Raw genomic sequence first — 19,167 nt, 5'->3', positions numbered from 1 at the left:
TGTGAAAAAAAGATTTTTGTACTTAAAGTTTGGTGTCTTGCACGGCGGCCTCGTCGGGTCCGGCGTCCGTCTGCGGCTTCGGGTGTCCTCTTCGTCGGGTCCGGCCTCCTTCTGCGGCGTCCTCCTCGCTAGTTTCCCGCTTTTCCGTGCCGAGTTTGAATACTGCGCCGGCATATACCGAGCGCAGTACACTCGCGTATAGTCGGCAATGCTCGCGCTGACGTCCTGGACATACAGGACGTGAGCGCGAGTGTAGCTGAGACTGCCTGACTATACACGAGTGTACTGCGCTCGGTATATGTCGGCGCAGTATTCAAACTCGGCGCGGGAAAGCGGGTATCGGCGTATATCGCGCACCCACGATTTTGCCCTGATTTTCAGGGCAAAATAGTGCGCGGTATACGCCGATAAATACGGTAATTAGTGAACTCAGGCTCATCTTTTATAAAGCTCCGTACACACAGGCAGAATGTTGGGAGACATTTGTCGGTACCCAAAATACCGGCCGACATTCTACCCGTGTGCATGTCAGTCTGTCCGACATGCGGCTGGCTTCCCGTCGAACGTGCATACTGGAAAACCAGCAGCAGACCGACTCCAGATCAGCACTCTCAGCCAATGGCAGAGAGTGCTGATCGAAGTGTTCTGGCAGGGGTGGGTTAGAGGCAGGGGGTCATCACCCTATCAGAACACAACAGCTCAGCGGGGGAGATCACTGGACTAACCTTGCATACACCCGAACTGTCAGTAGTGTGTACCTAACGGTCACTTTGCACAATAAACATTCATGCTCACAACACACGTTAGGCCCCGTACACACGACCAGTTTCCTCGGCAGAATTCAGCTTCCGACCGAGTTTCTGGCTGAATTCTGCCGAGGAAACTGGTCGTGTGTACACTTTCGGCCGAGGAAGCCGACGAGGAGCTTGACGAGGAAATAGAGAACATGTTCTCTATTTCCTCGTTGTTCTATGGGAGCTCTCGGCCCGCCGAGCTCCTCGGCGGCTTCAGGGCTGAACTGGCCGAGGAACTCGATGTGTTTGGCACGTCGAGTTCCTCGGCCGTGTGTACGAGGCCTCAGAGTTGGTTCACACTGGGGCAGCACGACTTCGGGGGCGACTCAGGCAAGGCATCCTGAAGACGACTTCAGAGGCGACTTGTAAAATGACTTCTGTATAGAAGCCAATGCAAGTCGCCCCGAGTCGCCCCCAAAGTTGTACAAGAACCTTGTCGCCTGACAAGTCGCCCCAGTGTGAACCGGCTCTTACCATCTGTTTGTACAATCTTCTTTAGATCTACCAATGTAGTACAAGGGCCTGTCTGATTCTAAATTGCTTGGCTAGTTTGAAGAAGTCCCCACATTTCGTAGTCTCAGTAGGTCTAAAGTTGATTGCTCAAATTGAATGCTCAGATTGTAACATGTATGGTGGTGAGCCTTAGCGAAGAGGCTTTACCTTTTTTGTAAAACCCCCCAGTGTCTTCAATAGCAGTAATTCTGCTTATACGTTTTGTACTGAGCTTTTTCCAGAAAATCCAGCTTGCCTCGCTTCAGGTTCCAGGAATGACATTTTCTTTAGGAATTGGCAGAATATGATATAATACTCACATTAATTTTTTTTCATACATAAAGATACATTCTTTTGGCCTGGAAAACACGTGTTCAATTACACTTAAAAACTGCAAACTGCACATAGTGACTCATTATAAAACACATTTCAAAAGGTAAATTAAAGAGTCATGTGTATTGTGCAGTGCTGGAAACGTGCCTTCAACGTTCAGATAAGTGTTATCAGAATTCCCATTACATGGTATAACCAGGAACAAAACCTATGAAGGTCCTGCATTGTGAACCTTATCTAACCAGGAATGGAGCAAAATGGAGAAGGGCCAAGTAGGTGTACACCAACATCTGTCAGTCCTTTCATTTCCAAACGAGAACGCATCATGCGTCATGGCAAGTTTATTAAAACGGGATACAAGTCATTTATCAATGGAAATACTAGTCGTCAATAAACTATAACTGATAAGCCCAGATAATCACTGGAAATTGTGTGTAATGAGTGATTGTTGCGAAAAGTTAGGCCCCGTACACACGTCCGAGAAACTCGACGGGAAAAACACATCGTTTTGCTCGTCGAGTTCCTTGTGAAGCTGCCGAGGATCTCGGCGAGCCAAGTTTCCTCATTGACTAACGAGGAAATAGAGAACATGTTCTCTATTTGGCCCGACGAGATCCTCGTCGGTTTCCTCGGCCAAAAGTGTACACATGACCGGGTTTCTCGGCAGAATACGGCTCCGATCCAGTTTCTGGCTGAATTCTGCCGAGAAACTCGATCGTGTGTATAGGGCCTAACTCAAATATGTTTGGGGATGATGATCCTTGGGGAAATTAGGACTCTCTCTTGGGACAGCTGATCACTATTCACTGGTCCTGGGTGCAGTCCAAGGACTGATCCATGTTATTGTCTCAGCTTCACATTGATTTAGGTCCCTTACCATTGCACAATGGGTACTGGCCCCTGGGCATCCAATCCTGGCATTGTAGTGTGCCCAGGAGGCAAAGGCGGAACTTCCAGCTGCACTACCTGAAGCCTGTTGTTAATGTCAGGCTGAAATATGTGGCTGGGCACTGTACTGAGTGAAACGCGTGTTTTGGACCCTATGCATTCAGGGACATACGCCTGGAGCGCAGAGTACCTGCATTCCAGGCATCTATCACTGAACGCATGTGGAGCTAATTTAGAGTAGCACTCAGTACATTGTTCAGCACCGGGGCAACGCATTTCAGCCTTCTGGGGCTGGATGCTGCACCTGTGCCTCCCGGAATTGGACACATATGGTCTTGATTTATTATTTCTCTACCTCTTATGCCGCGTACACACGACCGTTTTTCATGAAGTGAAAAATTGCATTTTTTAAAATGGTCATTAAAAATGATCGTGTGTGGGCTCCAGAGCATTTTTCTCGACGTGAAAAATGGACATTAAAAATTTAGAACATGCTCTAGATTTTCGCGTCGTTTTTCATGTTGTCGCTTTTCACGTTGTGAAAAACGGTCATGTGTAGGCTTTAACGACGGGAAAAAACGTGCATGCTCAGAAGCAAGATATGAGACTGGAGCACTCGTTCTGGTAAAACTAGCGTTTGTAATGGAGGTAACACATTTGTCACGCTGTAACAGACTGAAAAGCATGAATTGTCTCTCACCAAACTTTTACTAACACAAAATCAGCAAAAGCAACCCAAAGGGTGGCGCCATCCGAATGGAACTTCCCTTTATAGTGCCGTCGTACGCGTTGTATGTCACCGCGCTTTGCTCGAGAATTTTTTTTCACGATCGTGTGTATGCAAGGCAGGCTTGACGAGAATCACGTCGAGAAAAACGTTGTTTTTCTAGGATATTAAAAACGGTCGTGTGTACGCGGCATTAGGCCACTGAAGGACCAATCGAGTCTGCCTGAAAAACTGACAGGCAGACCCGATTGGACCTTTCATAGCTCTCTATGGAGTGGTGGATGTCAGTGGACATGTGTTCGCTAACACCCGCCCGGCATCCGATCCAGTCTGGGCCACCAACAACAGAAAAATGGGGATCCATTCCCCATCTGCCTAACGGATCGGATGACAGTCGATACATTTCCATCCTACTGTCCCATAGAGACTAGAAGGATGTGTCCATATCCATTCCGCATAGCAGAGCGGACATGGACCCGTCATCCGCCTGTTCAGCAGGGATCAGTGGCGAGATTCCTCACTGAGCAGGTGGATCCGTTTGACAGACTCTGCTCTGTTTGAAAGGGCCCCAAGTGTCAATTGATGTTCTGTGTACAGGCATTGCTTATGGTGACAATTTGTATCAAACGGTGATGTTCTCCCTCAGGGCTTGTTCAGATATGCATCCAAGAGGTAATAAAAGCAGGCAGTTGAGCATCAGTTTTACCACCTCTGCCCAAACCACCCACTTAAATAAGGGTATGTACACATGTTGTTCCAAAAATGTGACCCCTGCCCAACGATTGTGATTTGCGGTACTGCCCACCCAGGCCCGTCGCTACAGGACAGACAAAACAAACAATTGCTTGGGGCCCCCGAGCTGGCCTGGGGCCCCCAACTTCCCCTTCTCAGGCTGTAGCGTGGCCGAGCTCCTCTTCCTTCCACCTGGTGTCCTGTCAGTCTGACCGGGTACCGCGCGTGGTACAGGAGATTCAGTTTCCTGTTCCCGGCCGGACTGACAGGAAGTGCACACTGAGTGCTCACTTCCTTTCAGTCCGGCCGGGAAGACAGGAAACTGAATCTCCTGTACCATGTGCGTTACCCGGCACTATCTGATAGGGGACTGGGGAAGAGGCAGGGGGAGGAGGAGCTCGGCCACGCTACAGCGCCAGCCCACATGGAAGAACGGGAGGTAAGAAAAAAAGAAAAATAGAAAAAAAAAATTGTGTAGCGTTAACGTAGGCTTTGCATGCGGGGGGGGGGGGGTGCTTGGGGGCCCCCATTTTGCTTGGGTCCCCCAAATTCCTTCAAACGGCCCTGTGCCCACCCATCACAACTCATTCAAGTAAATGGGGTTCCTTCACAACTCCCTGCATCTGATGGCGATACAAGATGGCTATAAGTAGTATATATTACATCAAACATTTTTCCCAGACTGGAGTTTTTCCTGCTAGCTTGTAGAATAAACTCCATGTCTGCTCCTCCGTTGTCAAGTGAATGTGAGCACTAGGTGATCAAAGGAGCGCTGAATGATTGTATAGTTTACCCATGTAGTTCAGCTCTGGCAGGGAAATTATGGAGAGTTTATTTTAATATGAATGAATTCCTAGCCAGTGATGGCAGAATGTTGGAGGTGGCTGCACTTTGTATAAGATCCCGGAGGACCAGGCCGAGGCGTCTGGAGAGGTCTGTCACCTAGGAAACGACATCAACCCTCCCGGAGCTGCTATTTAATGCAGAGCCAGGCAGGGTGTTGTTGCCAGATGGAGAGGTTTGGATAGTAATTATTGGAGCATAAATAGCCGGGCCCTGGTACTAAGCATGAAGTTCAGGTCCTGGTGGCTGCAAGGTGGTCCAGCTCATCTGGTCTACTAATGGGCAAATATGGACAATCACATTTGTGGGATTCCATAGCTGGGAATGCAGAGCCATGAATGAATCCATGAGATCACCCGGTATCCTGGTGTTGTCTGCAAACAGTCCAAACTGCATAACAACTACATTCCAATCACCTAGTGTCATGAAGATAAGACGTCTGCAGAATAATGAGACTTGAAGGCTGCCATTGCTGACTTGGCTTCGGAGGTGAATGCTTTCTCCCTTTACTACTTACTGGGCTTTTGACCTGGACTAGGTGTGTCCATACCAGGTGTCCTGACATTTACTTATTTTGTAATTCTTCACAGTAATTCTAGAGACACTAAACTATGATATAAAGCTGTAGTAAAGTTTATAAGAAAAAAAAAATTCCTCCTGTAAGGTAATGTCATAATGTGCTAGTATGCATTGCTTACTAGCACATTGTGAAAGACTTACCTTGAAACAAAGCCAGTTGCGTCCTGTGACCGCTGACAGGGCTTCCATTTTCACCCGGTCTTCCTTCTGGGTTTGCAGGCTCTGGCCGCTTGAATGTCTGAGACGCAAAGACGTCGCTCCCGCGCATGTGTGTGGGAGTCACGGTCATGGCACAGGGCTCTGTTCCTTCAAAGAGCATGCACCACTTAAGGACCGCCTCCTGCAGATATACGTCGGCAGAATGGCACAGCTGGGCACAAGCACGTACCTGTACGCATAGGTGTGCGCAGCCTATTGCTTTAGGGATTGCACCCCAAACCTTCAACACATATGCGTTTGACATATTTACCAGCCTCTTCCCCACTCTCCATTCTGAAACAATGGGGGGAAGGGGGGAGCAAGGGAGCACATGGGGGACCCAGGCAACAGAAGGAAATGGAACAGGGAAAGGAGGGGTGCCATATTTTAGTACTGATCCCCTATATTTTCTTCCTGTGGCAGCTGAATGTTGACAAAAGGGAGAGGAGGAGAAGCCTACTTTTAGCTGCTGCAGGAGGAAAATACAGATCAGTTCTACTAAATTCCACTCCCACCACCCCTCCTGTCCAGGTTCTGAGGGTCGGCAAGGAAGGATTGTGGTTTACCTATCACCTGCCCACCAATGACAGGTTGCTAAACCCAGGATTAGGGTGTGCCCAGGCACACCCCTTGCGCACACCTATGCCTGTACGTCCGCTTTAAGTGCCCAACCGTGGGTCGCGGCGCACGCTCGCGACCCGGTCCGAAGCTCCATGGCTGCGGGACCCGATCGCCGCTGGAGTCCCACGATCGGTCCCCGGAGCTGAAGAACGGGGAGAGCTGTGTGTAAACACAGCTTCCCCGTTCTTCACTGTGGCGCTGTCATTGATCGTGTGTTCCCTGATATAGGGAAACACGATCCCCGCCCCCCTACAGTTAGAAATACAGATGAGGTCACACTTAACCCCTTCAGCGCCCCCTAGTGGTTAACTCCCAAACTGCAATTGTCATTTTCACAGTAAACAATGCATTTTTAATGCATTTTTTACTGTGAAAATTACAATGGTCCCAAAAATGTGTCAAAATTGTCCGATGTGTCCGCCATAATGTCGCAGTCACGAAAAAAATCGATGATTGCCGCCATTAGTAGTAAAAAAAAAAAATAATAAAAATGCAATAAAACTATCCCCTATTTTGTAAACGCTATAAATTTTGCGCAAACCAATCGATAAACGCTTATTGCGATTTTTTTTTTTACCAAAAATAGGTAGAAGAATATGTATCGGCCTAAACCGAGGAAAACATTTTTTTTATATATATTTTTGGGGGATATTTATTATAGCAAAAAGTAAAAAATATTGCATTTTTTTCAAAATTTCGCTCTATTTTTGGTTTATAGCGCAAAAACTAAAAACCGCAGAGGTGATCAAATACCACCAAAAGAAAGCTCTATTTGTGGGAAAAAAAGGACGCCAATTTTGTTTGGGAGCCACGTTGCACGACCACACAATTGTCAGTAAATACGACGCAGTGCCGAATCGCAAAAACTGGCCAGGTCCTTTACCTGCCTAAAAGTCTGGATCTTAAGTGGTTAAGTCAACGTCTACCAAACAAGTGAATATCTCCTAAGAGGTGCACGTTTACGATATATTCATTTTACTATAGGTAAGCTTTATTACAAGCTTACCTGCTTACCTGTAGGTAAAAATCTCAAAGTATTGTTTTTCTACCTCTTAAAAAAAAAAGTAGACGACTCAAGTATGTAGTGCTTGTAAACCCTATAAAAAAAAAAAAGTCCCTGCAAGACAAAGGCATAATGAGCTAGTATGCATAGCATACTAGCACATTACGAATTACTTACCTTAGATTGAAGCCCCCGCAGCGGTGCTCGTACTCCCCTCCGGCCGGTGACATGAATCCCGGTGGTTACTTCCAGGTATCTCACCTCCGGCGCTGTGATTGGCTGTGTAACCTGTGATTGACCAGTAACATAGCCTGTGATTGGCCAGTAACGGCACACTGACTGAAGCAACGACACATACGTGCCATTGCTTCAGTTTGCTCTAGTGCGCATGTGCCGATGACATTGGCACATGCAGGGGACAGAGGATATCTCCTAAACTGTGCAGGTTTAGGAGATATCCTGGGTAGCTACAGATAAGCCTTATTATAGGCTTACTTGTAGCATAAAGTGGTTGTAAAGGGTTTACAACCACTTTAACTAAAACAAAAAGTACCTTCTGTTTTTTTTCAACTTCTCCAAATTTCCAAATCCTTCCTTTTTTTTTTGTTTTTTAGCTATGCACAGCTGCACCAGATTCTGTGTGCTCCACTTTTAGTAAATCTCCCTCAATAAGAAGTCACTCCTTTTTTTTCAACTCTGTCCTGGGAAATGTACACACGAAGCTTGGATCACTATGTTATTTGCCAAAATTATTCTTTTCAGCCATGTGACATCTATTGGGTTTATAGCATAGTGAACTGAGCATGTGGACTCCGATTATCATGGTCACTTTTTCTTGTATTGGTTTCTACATATCAGCTCTGTTCCAAATTGCTGTACAAATAAAAAGAAAACAAATTCTGCAGTAGGGGAATAACCAGACTTTTCCCTTATGCAATGGGACTTTCCCTCTTGACCTTTAGTAATGTGTTTTTTTTTTCTTGTTTTTTTGTTTTTTTTAGCTGCAGGGTGAAGATAAGCTCTGCAAGGCATAGCAAGGCCAGGAGTAGTATTCAATACTAACCAATCATATTAATTTTTTTACTTAGGTTTCCATAACATATTGTACTTTATATATCTTTGCTGAGTTTTTTTTGCTGCTATTTTTATTTTATTTATTTATTGTTTACGTTTTTATTTCAAAACAAGTTGAAGTATACATGCGTTTAGGCAGACAGTCTTTGGTATTACAGTTTTTTTGTTTTTAACCACTTCAATACCTGGCTTTTATACCCACCTCAATACCGGGCCTATTCTGGCACTTCTCTCCTACATGTACAAATCATCATTCTTTTGCTAGAAAATTACTCAGAACCCCCAAAACATTATATATGTTTTTTTTAGCAGACACCCTAGGGAATAAAATGCCGGTCATTGCAACTTTTTATCTTGCACGGTATTTGCGCAATAATTTTTCAAACGCCTTTTTTGGGGGAAAAAATGGTTTTGTGAATTAAAAAACAAAACCGTAAAGTTAGCCCAATTTTTTTTTGTAAAATATGAAAGATGATGTTACGCCGAGTAAATAGATGCCTAACATGTCACGCTTTAAAATTGCGCACACTCGTGGAATGGCGCCAAACTTCGGTACTTAAAATTCTCCATAGGTGACGCTTTGAAAATTCTAACAGGTTACCAGTTTAGAGTTACAGAGGAGTTCTAGTGCTAGAATTATTGCTCTCAGAAAGAAAATAAATTAAAGCCACACATGCTCAATTCACACCTGTACAGTTTGCTTTTGATCCGTTTCTGCAGTGCTTTGTGCATACGAATTTTGATTCTTTTGCACTCCTATGCTTTTTTTATTTTTTTTGCACAATTTTTTAGACAGTTTAAAAAATGCAAATCACTGGAAAAACGTAGCTACTTGCTTTTTTGCAGCTTCTCCATTAAACTCTGTTGAACCAAAAATGCAATCGTTTGGCTTTAAAAAAAAGTCTCTGCCTCTTTTTCCAAAAATGCAACGACTGAAAAAAGCACAGATGTGAACGTGTCCCATAGGAAACCATGTTAAATGGACTGTAGTGTGTTTCTGCAAAAAGCAATAAAAAATGCACAGGTGTAAACCGAGCCTAGTAGGGATGGGGGCGAGTCTGCCCAGGATTAATTCACCAATGGTTTCATGAATTTTAAAATGAAGTAAACCAGAATTTACAGTAGAATCCTGCTGAAGTCCTTGGGGTGCGGATTTTGTTAAAGGGGAATTCCACCCACAATTTCACTTTTTAAATATAAATACCCCTGTAATACACAAGCTTAATGTAGTCTAGTAAAGTAAGTCTGTAAACTAAGGTCCGTTTTGTTAGGTTGTTAGAGCATTTAGTTAGTTTATAATCTAGAAATAGACCGTGGCCATCTTAAGTGTGGGCATCATGAAGCCAGACTGTATGACTTCCTGGATTTCAGCCTTGCAGATCTCGCACATGCTCAGTGCCTCACAAGCGATGTAATAGGTTTCAGTCAGGTTTCCATAGCAACGGGAGTGTCAGAGGAAGTTGCCGCCCATTCTCTATGCAAATAGGCTATTTGCAAGGACAACTGGGATACATGATGCCTATACCAGAAACCCTTGCGAATAGCCTTGTGACTTAATAGCCTAGGCTAATAAGGAGGAGGAAGTAATGAAGGACTGCAAAATAAAAGTATTTACAAGCAACAAAATAAATAAAAAGTGTCCATTCTGAACACTATGAGATTAGGGCATGCAGCACAGACAAACATTAAAAAATGGGTGGAATTCCACTTTAATTCTGGCCATTTTAGGGCTAATAGGCAAATTACTGTTAAATCAAATGGCATGGGAAGCTGCTCACTGATTTTGGAGACCTTTAACTTTTCCATTCCCCCCCCTTCCGGTGCCACATTTGCCACCTTTCAGGGGGGAGGGGGAACAGGTACCCGTTTTTGACAAGTACTGTTCCCCTCTCCCGCAAGTTCGGCCCCCTCCTCCGCCACCGGACCATTTAGAAGGCGCAGCACGCTTTGCGCAGCAGAGAACCAGCTGTGAAGCCAAAAGGCTTCACTGCCGGGTTCCCTTACCAGGAATGGCAGCGGCTGCACCTGACAGCCGATCCGAAGATCGGCTGGGGTGCCAACCTCGCTGTCTCCCTGGACAGGTAAGTGTCCATATATTAAAAGTCAGCAGCTGCAGTATTTGGAGCTGCTGAGTTTTTAATTTTTTTTGTGGGGAGCTGGACCTCCTCTTTAACTTTTATTTTATCTATGGGTATAGGGTGGTGTGGTGAATGTAATATCATTACGGTTGCACCTCTTTTTTTTTTTTTTTTTTCAATGCAGCATGCTTTGGACAAAAGGCAGCTCCAAGAACAGGTTAGGAACATGTGATTGCTCCACTTCGAGAATCCTAAACCTAAAAAAAAAAAAAAAAAAAAAAAGCCCCATAAACATTGCCTAAGACCTAAGCATGCAATGATGTCACTTCACAAGTCCATGAATAATTTCATTTAATTTTCTCTGGGTGGATTTGTGAGCCATTTTTCTGTTTATATACAGATGACACACTATTGAATGGGAGCGAATAAGCAGTAGTTTCTGCACAAGTTTCACCTACAATGTAATATGTGAAGTTCTTGTTTTCAGAGGTTTCTGTTCTCTGTTTCTGGCTTTGCATTCTTTGCAGTAAAAAAAGGAAAGGAAAGTGAAAGTAAACCCACAAGTTTAGCTTTGGAACTCTTGTGACCTTTTAAAGGAATTTATCAATATAGAAATTTGGGAACTTGCGTTGTCCACTTGTTTTTGAAGGTCCTTGACCCAGGGCTGCCATCAGGGCCGCTGATAGGGGGGGACCACCAGCCCTTCTGTAGGGGGCCCGGGCAAACAAGGGGGCCCGGACAGCAGAGGGAATCATTGTGGACGTATGGAGGGACAATTACAGTATTACTTCCCCCTTCCTGTTCTGCCTTCTTCTGATAGCCCTTCTGTGCCCCATGTCACTGTGATGCCCCCCATGGCACTGCTTGCTTACCTGTCTCATAAAAAATAAATAAAATACATTTTAGTGCTTGGGAAGTCAGGTTTCAAAATATAAGGGGGTTGATGGACTCAACTAACTAAACTAAAGGAAAACTATTTTTTTTTGTCAGTGCCCCCCTTATAGGACGATCCACCCTCTCTATTTGTTCTGTTTGCTGTTTGTCATTGAAAGTAAAAGAAAAATCTCAAATTTTGGGTAGACATCAGAACAGGAATAGAGGGGAAATCTTTCAATGGGGACACTAGTCCTGGTGACACCCTGGGCTTTTCTCACTTTGGAGGGATTTCCTCCAACTTCCTGTTTTGCCTGCAGGACAGGAAGTTAAAGTGATTGTAAAGGTTTAATTATTTATTTATTTTAAATGACAAACATATCATACACACCTCCACTGTGCAGCTCGTTTTGCACAGAGTGGCCCCGAACGCCATCTTGTGGGGTCCCCACGGCTGCTCCTCCCTACATCAGATAACCCCCTCCAAGAAGCGTTCTCTCAGGGGGTTACCTTGCGGGCGTCCATAGCCGCAAAGTGCAGGACTCGGCCCCCGGGCCTGCATCATTGGATTTGATTGACAGCAGCGGGAGCCAATGGCTGCGCTGCTATTAATGCATTAGGATGCATTAAGGTGAAAAAACAACCACTTTAACCTCCCTGGCGGTTTTCCCGACCGTGGCTTGGGGTTAAATTTCAGTACCATTAGCGGTAACCCCGAGCCACACTCGGGATTGCATTGTAGGATTCTGGTGCAGTATACTTAACTTGTCCACAGGATCCTGCGATGTCCCCCCGCTGTGTCTGCTGGCTGTGTCCTCCGCCCGATGCCTCTGTGTGCCAGGCTCCGTTCCTTGCGAGCGTCGCAACGCACGTGGGACGGAGCCTGGTGGCAAATTCAAAAAGTACTAAATTCATAACACATACAGTACACTGTAATCTTACAGATTACATTACTGTATGAAATCATTTCACCTCCCCTTTTTTCCTAGTGCTTTGTCCAGTGCCCTGCCTGCAGTTTTATATTATATATACTGTTCTTTCTGCCTGGAAACCTGAGATTGTCCATGACAGCCAAAAATTGTCCCTTTACGTCAAAAGTGGCTTTAGAACAGCTAGAAAACAGCGATCGTAAATCGGAACACTTGCAGAATTGAACGATAGTGAATCATGGGTAAATACATTTTATTATTATATTATTATTTTGTTAAAATTATTTATAGTTATTTTATCATCATTTTATGATTTTGTGTTTTCAAACTTTATTATACCCGGGATGTCTACTAGACTCTTGTTTGGACAGATTTAAAGCGGGGGTTCACCCAAAAAAAAACATTTTTTAAATTGCATCTAGCAGATCCAGCATACTAAGGACAAAACATTTCGGCAGTTATTTATTTTTTTTTCCTCGGTACATACCTTTATATCCTGATGTTGTCTAGGGCTTCCGGGTTCCGATGACTGCGTGACTGGGCATTCCTATCCTTCCGTTCGATGATTGACATCTTGTGAAACAGGTGACCTGTCGCACAACGCGCGTCACCAGACGTCGGGAAAGAGCTGAGCTGCGAGTCGGCACTATACGGCGCCTGCGCAGTCAGCTCTACACGGTGGGCGCAAGCGCCGTATAGTGACGACTCTTAGCTCGTTTATTTCCGGAAATCTGGTGATGTGCGTTGTGCGACAGGTCACCTGTTTCACAAGACGTCAATTATCGAACGGAAGGATAGGAACGCCCAGTCCCGCAGTCATTGGAACCCTGAGGCTGGGATAGGAACGCCCAGTCCTGGAGTCGTCAGAACGCGGAAGCCCTGGACAAAATCCAGATATAAAGGTAAGTACAGAGCAAAAAAAAAAAAAAACTGCCAAAATGAAATGTCCTTACTATTGTACTTTTAATGTAAAAAAATCGTTTTTAGGGTGAACCTCCACTTTAATTTTGTATGCAAAACAATTGTACCGCTTTGAGTCGCAAAAATCTGACATTCTCCCCCATGGGAGAGTGGACTTTATCCTGCTGTCGGCTAAATCTGGGTCACAGGAGTGGCCCCACTTCTCCTTTAAATGATCAACTGGATTAGATTGGACAAACATCAGAGTAGTAACTTCCTTTCCCCTCCAACTTTTCAGATTCGCATCTTGTGCGTGTCCGGAATGTAAGCAAATTCTGCGTTTGCCCAACATGCACATACATGCACTGCCCTTTAGCAGATGGGTGGTGGTTGTCATTAATTGTTAATGGCACCCTCAGGCATTTGCCAACGTGTACGCCAAACAGCTTGGTGCTGCAGCTTGAATTTAAAAAAGGGTCAGAGACTTTTTTTTACATGTTTCTGGCGTGTGGGGCCCCCTATCAAAATCAGAGGGCTGCCCCATACACAATGTGCAGAAACTCATGCACACTCCATTGAACCTGTGCAGTGGATGCCTGATTTGGACTCTGTAGAAACATGCTGAACATCCATGATTCAGTGTATTTAATCATCCATCTTTCATAGTTTCCCTGGAGCAGGCAGCGATCTGCACGTCCTAGGGTTCTCTCCCAATCAGGCTAGGGCTTCCAGCTGCCCGGCCCCTTATTCACATTTTCAGTAAGTGCTTCAGGAAAGCCGCTGCTTGCACCACTTATTGTTTGCAAATTGTGACCACTTCCTCAGTGTCACAAGCATAGGAAAGTGACAGATTGAACAGACTGGTTCCTGTAAAGCCCCGTCTGCAGCGAATTGTGACAACTTCTGCTTTGTGTTTTGTTTCAGCTAGGAAAGAAACCTATGTGACTTGGAATATAATAATTGTCCTGTTGTTCCAAGTCAGGGCGTGACAAAGGGGAAGCAGAATATATATGAGCATTTAGGCAAATTTCAGAACCGGTTTATCTTTTTTATGGAGACAGAGAAAAATCCTCTGCTCAGCTGCAAATGCAAAGATTCAGCACTTCCAGCAAATGGGTGCAGGTTCTCTAGGGGTCCGGTGCCCTCATCAGAATCACCACTTGAAGGAAAGTGAGCTGCTCTCCATTATAAAATCCATAGCAAATATTTTATTAATCCATTCGGTGCATTGACAAAGCTCCATCTGCACCTCCTCGGTAAAGAGCTTCAAGTGGAAGAAAAGCCCAAGTCTAACAATTCTTTAAAATGTTTCCTCCCCCTTCTCCTATCTATCCTACCTAACCTTTATAAAAAAAGATCTGTATACTTACCTATTTTTAATCTGCTCATCTGATCCTGAAGCAACGGCTCAGGGAATGCTCAACAGTGGTTGGGCAATGACATCAACCATAGGCTCCCATAGCCCAGCCATTGTTGGAACATTTTTAAAAATAGTAAGTAAGGCTACTTTCACACTGGGGCGTGGGGGCATCACTGTCATTTTAGCGGCACTTTTCGGCCACTAACGCGGGGCTTTTAACCCCCGCTAGCGGCCAAAAAAGGGTTAAAAGCTCCCGCAAACTGCCGCAAACAAAGATTTCAATGGCATGGGCATTTGCCACAATGCCCCAAAGATGCTGCTTGTGGGACGCCCAAAAGCGCCTAAAATACGCCCCAGTGTGAAAGTGGCCTTAGATTTGTGCTTTTCTTTTACTTTAACCACTTGCAGACCGCCCTATGGCAGTTTTACTGCTACAGGGCGGCCACGCTGTCTAGGATCACGTGTGTGTATAGTGCATGCCCACAGCGTCTTGCTCCTGCTGTGATTGTACACAGATGTCCCGTTGGCACCCGCCGATCATTCTGTACACAGGCAGAACGGTGATCTGCCTATGCAAACAAGGCAGATCGCCATTCTGTCAGTAGGGAAGGCATTGATCCCGCAAAGCAGGCACATGGATCCATGCTTTTCCCTAGTAAAAAACACCTCCCGACACAGGCTAGGCACAGAGCTAACCTTCGATTGCCCCTGATGTTAGCCCCTTCCCAGCCAGTGTAATTTAGTACAGTAAGGCCTTGTACACACGATCAGTCCAAACTGATGAAAACGGACTGAAGTTCAGTTTCATCAGTCCAAACCTACAGTGTGTATGCCCCATCGGACTTTTGTCCTTCAGACCAAAGTTTTAGAACTTGCTTTAAAATCGGACTGATGGACGCCTGACCGTCGGTCAAAACCGATGGTTAGTACACAAAAGCATGGATTCAAAACCCGCGCATGCTCAGAATCAAGTCGACGTATGCTTGGAAGCATTGAACTTCGTTTTTTTCAGCACGTCATGTGTTTTACGTCACCGCGTTCTGACCTGACCGGTTTTTGAACTGATGGTGTGTACGCACATCAGACCATCAGTCTGCTTCATCGGTGAACCAATGAAACTGAACTTCAGTCCGTTTTCATCAGTTTGGGCTGATCGTGTGTACAGGGCCTAACAGTGCATAGTTTTAGCACTGATCACTGTATTAGTATCACTGAACCCCATAAGTGTCAGTTAATGTCCAATTTGTCTGCTGGAATATCACAGCCCTGCTATAATTCTCTAATCACTGCCATTACTAGTAAAAATAAATAAACAAAATAAATAAAAAATTTCCATAGTTTGTAAAGGGTATAACTTTTGTGCAAACCAATCAATACACTGGCCTAAATTTGAAGAACTAGATTTTTTTTTTTTACATTCTTTTATTGGATATGTTTTATAGCAAAAAGTAAAAAATACTATTATTTATTTTTTCAAAATTGTCGGTCGTTTTTTGTTTATAGTGCAGGAAATAAAAATCACAGTGGTGATTAAATACCACCAAAAGAAAGCTCTACTTGTGGGAAAACAGGATCACTCCCAATTACAGCACCTTCACACTTCAGATCAGTCCCAAGTTCTAGGAAACAAAGTATCGGCCTAATGCACATTAAAGCAATTGTGATTTTATTCTTTTAGGTATTGCTCTGGAAAGCAGTGCCGTCATGGATTTTATTAGCACAAACGGCGACCAGAAGGAGGAAATGGAGCTGTTGCTCCCCTATTTCAATGTGTCTGATGTGGTCACGATAATGGAAAACCTCTACCGAGATGGGGAAGTATGTTCCGTCGGCAAGAGCAAAGTAAAAGCGTGTCAAGAGACTTACTACGAGGAGAGGACGGACTCTTTATTCCTCAGTGGGCAGGAAACCTCTCTGCTGTCTTCTGTTAGATACGGGACTACTAAAGAGTTACTCAGATTCGCCAACCAGCTGGCAGATGCAAAGCATTTACACCAGTGTTTGCAGCAGGCATGTGGAATCATACTGAACAAGGTAAGACAATGTACCTACAGTGCCTCTTATTGTTGAACTCCAAGCAGATAATAAACCAGGGGTAGGCAGCCCTTTGAGCCCCACGTGCCAAGATTTTTTTTAAGGAAATTGAGTGCCAGTTCTAAAAAGAAAAAAAAAGAAATGTAATTTTACACTTTCAATGACGAAAAGGAAAAATATTAGTTGAATAATAGTAAGAAACGAACATTTGCGCTTCCAAAAATCAGTGATCACTTACCCTGGTTTCAAAAGACGCGTGCTACAAGGCATGTATGGTAAGGTAGAAATGAATATGCCAGCCAAGGACTTCTCCAGATCGCACCAATTCTTGCACCTTCACACTTCAGATTACCCCAATTTCGATCAGTCCTAGTTCTTGCATCTTTACACCTCAGATAACCACAATTCATGCACCTTCACACCTCAGATCAGTCCTAGTTCCTGCACCTTTATACCTCAGACCAGTCCATATTCCTGCACCTTCACACCTCAGATCAGTCCTAGTTCCTGCACCTTCACACCTCAGATCAGTCCCAATTTCTGCACCTTTTTACCTCAGATCAGTCCTAGTTCCTGCACCTTCACACCTCAGATAACCCCAATTCCTGCACCTTTATACCTCAGATCAGTCCTAGTTCCTGCATCTTTACACCTCAGATAACCTCAATTCCTGCACCTTCACACCTCAGATCAGTCCCAATTCCTGCATCCTTCACATCTCAGATCAGTCCCAATTCCTGCATCCTTCACATCTCAGATCAGTCCCAATTCCTGCACCTTCACACCTCAGATCAGTCCTAGTTCCTGCACCTTCACACCTCAGATCAGTCCTAGTTCCTGCACCTTCACACCTCAGATCAGTCCTAGTTCCTGCACCTTTATACCTCAGACCAGTCCCAATTTCTGCATCCTTCACACCTCAGATCAGTCCCAATTCCTGCATCCTTCACACCTCAGATCAGTTCCAATTCCTGCACCTTTATACCTCAGATCAGTCCTAGTTCCTGCACCTTCACACCTCAGATAACCCCAATTCCTGCACCTTCACACCTCAGATCAGTCCTAGTTCCTGCATCTTTACACCTCAGATCACCCCAAATTCCTGCATCTTTACACCTCAAATCAGTCCCAATTTTCTGCACCTTTACACCTCAGATCACCCCAATTCCTGAACCTCCACACCTCAGATAACCCCAGTTCCTGCACTTTTACACCTCAGATAACCCCAGTTCCTGCACCTTTACACCTCAGATTAGTCCCAATTCCTGCATTCTTCACACCTCAGACAACCCCAATTTCTGCACCTTCACACCTCAGATTAGTCCCTGTTCCCTGCACCTGAGGAGAGCGTCCTGTACAGGGCCGCCATCAGGACAGGAGCGCCGGCTGGGGACCTGAAAAAAGCAGCAACAGGGCTGCTCCATGCAAAACCATTGCACAGAGCAGGTAAGCATGTTTGTAAAGGCTATTATTATTTTTTTTATTAAAATAACAATCACTTTAATTTTACAATTACGTGGGCTTTAAGAAATCACACTAGAAGCTCAAGTTTGTCCCAATTAGTAGTAAAAATTGTCATAATTCAGCTGCTGAAATTCATAGAAAAGTAGTCATGCAAACATTGGCACCCATGAAGCCCCCACTGATCTAATCTCTCTATTAAACCTAGCTGTCCTACTTTAACAACCAATGCCTGCACTGATAAATAACACATAGTGAAGTTAGCACTGAGCTATCTGTTGAAAAGAGTGTCTACACACAGAGTGGTGTTTACAACCGGAAACTGTTGTCTTGCCGTGGGCTAAATTGTATACTCACCACACCTAGTACTAGCATTCATGTTTGTTGCTTCACACGGCATATCTCACCTCATCTGCTTGCAGTTTGATGCGTCAATGCTAATGATTGCATACATGATACTTAGACTAAGCGTGTTTATTCTCCAATTACATCATAATTAGCCAGTTAGCTTCCCTGTGACTTAACTTTTCAGGTTCTTGACATAAACCAAGCTGCACCCTATGTATAGGAAGTTTAGGGCAAAGCTTCCTTGAGGAAGGGAAGGCAACTATAATCTTCAGGCCTCGTACACACGACCGAGTTTCTCGGCAAAAACCAGCAAGAAACTTGCAGGGATTTTTTTTTTGCCGAGGAAACCGGTGTGTACCTTTTTCGACGAGGAAACTGTTGAGGATCCCGTCGAGCCAAAAAGAGAGCATGTCTTCTTTTTCCTTGACGGGAATGGAGAAACTTGCCTTGTCGAGTTCCTTGACAGCCTAACAAGGAACTCGACGAGGAAAACGATGTGTTTCGCCCGACGAGTTCCTCGGTCGTGTGTGAACGAGGCCTCAGAAGTTCTGCAATGACAAACTCATTTATTTATTTATTATTTTATTATTTTTTGTATATTTTTTTTCCATTACATGTTTTGTTTATATAGAGATTTATACAACAGCTCTGCTCAGGCAAATATCTGAAGGAGCTCTGCACTCATTGCCTGCTATAGATATCAAAATTCTTAACCCCCCTGGCGGTATCCCCGAGCGTGACTCGGGGTTGATTTTTTCTACCAAAATCGGTAACCCCGAGTCACGCTCGGGGTAGATATGCAGAGCCTGCAGCGTGCGCTGGCTTACCTTGTCCTGGATCCAGCGATGCCACCGCGCTGTGTGAGCGAGCGGGACCTCGCTCGATTCACACAGCATCCTC

The 19,167-nt window shown here is 44.7% G+C and overlaps 1 protein-coding gene across 1 annotated transcript in view; it reads left to right on the top strand.

Moving 5' to 3' along the window:
- Positions 1 to 19,167, top strand: part of MAP3K8 (mitogen-activated protein kinase kinase kinase 8) — a 54,075-nt gene that overhangs the window by 2,758 nt on the left and 32,150 nt on the right. The window contains exon 2 of the mRNA XM_040352601.1: positions 16,103 to 16,458. Within this exon, the coding sequence (XP_040208535.1) occupies positions 16,103 to 16,458 (356 nt within the window). The remainder of the gene's footprint in view (positions 1 to 16,102; positions 16,459 to 19,167) is intronic.

Source organism: Rana temporaria, chromosome 5, assembly GCF_905171775.1.
Source record: "Rana temporaria chromosome 5, aRanTem1.1, whole genome shotgun sequence".
NCBI lineage: Eukaryota > Metazoa > Chordata > Amphibia > Anura > Ranidae > Rana > Rana temporaria.
Note: the sequence above shows the minus strand (reverse complement) of the source record. Positions and strands in the feature narration are given on the sequence as shown.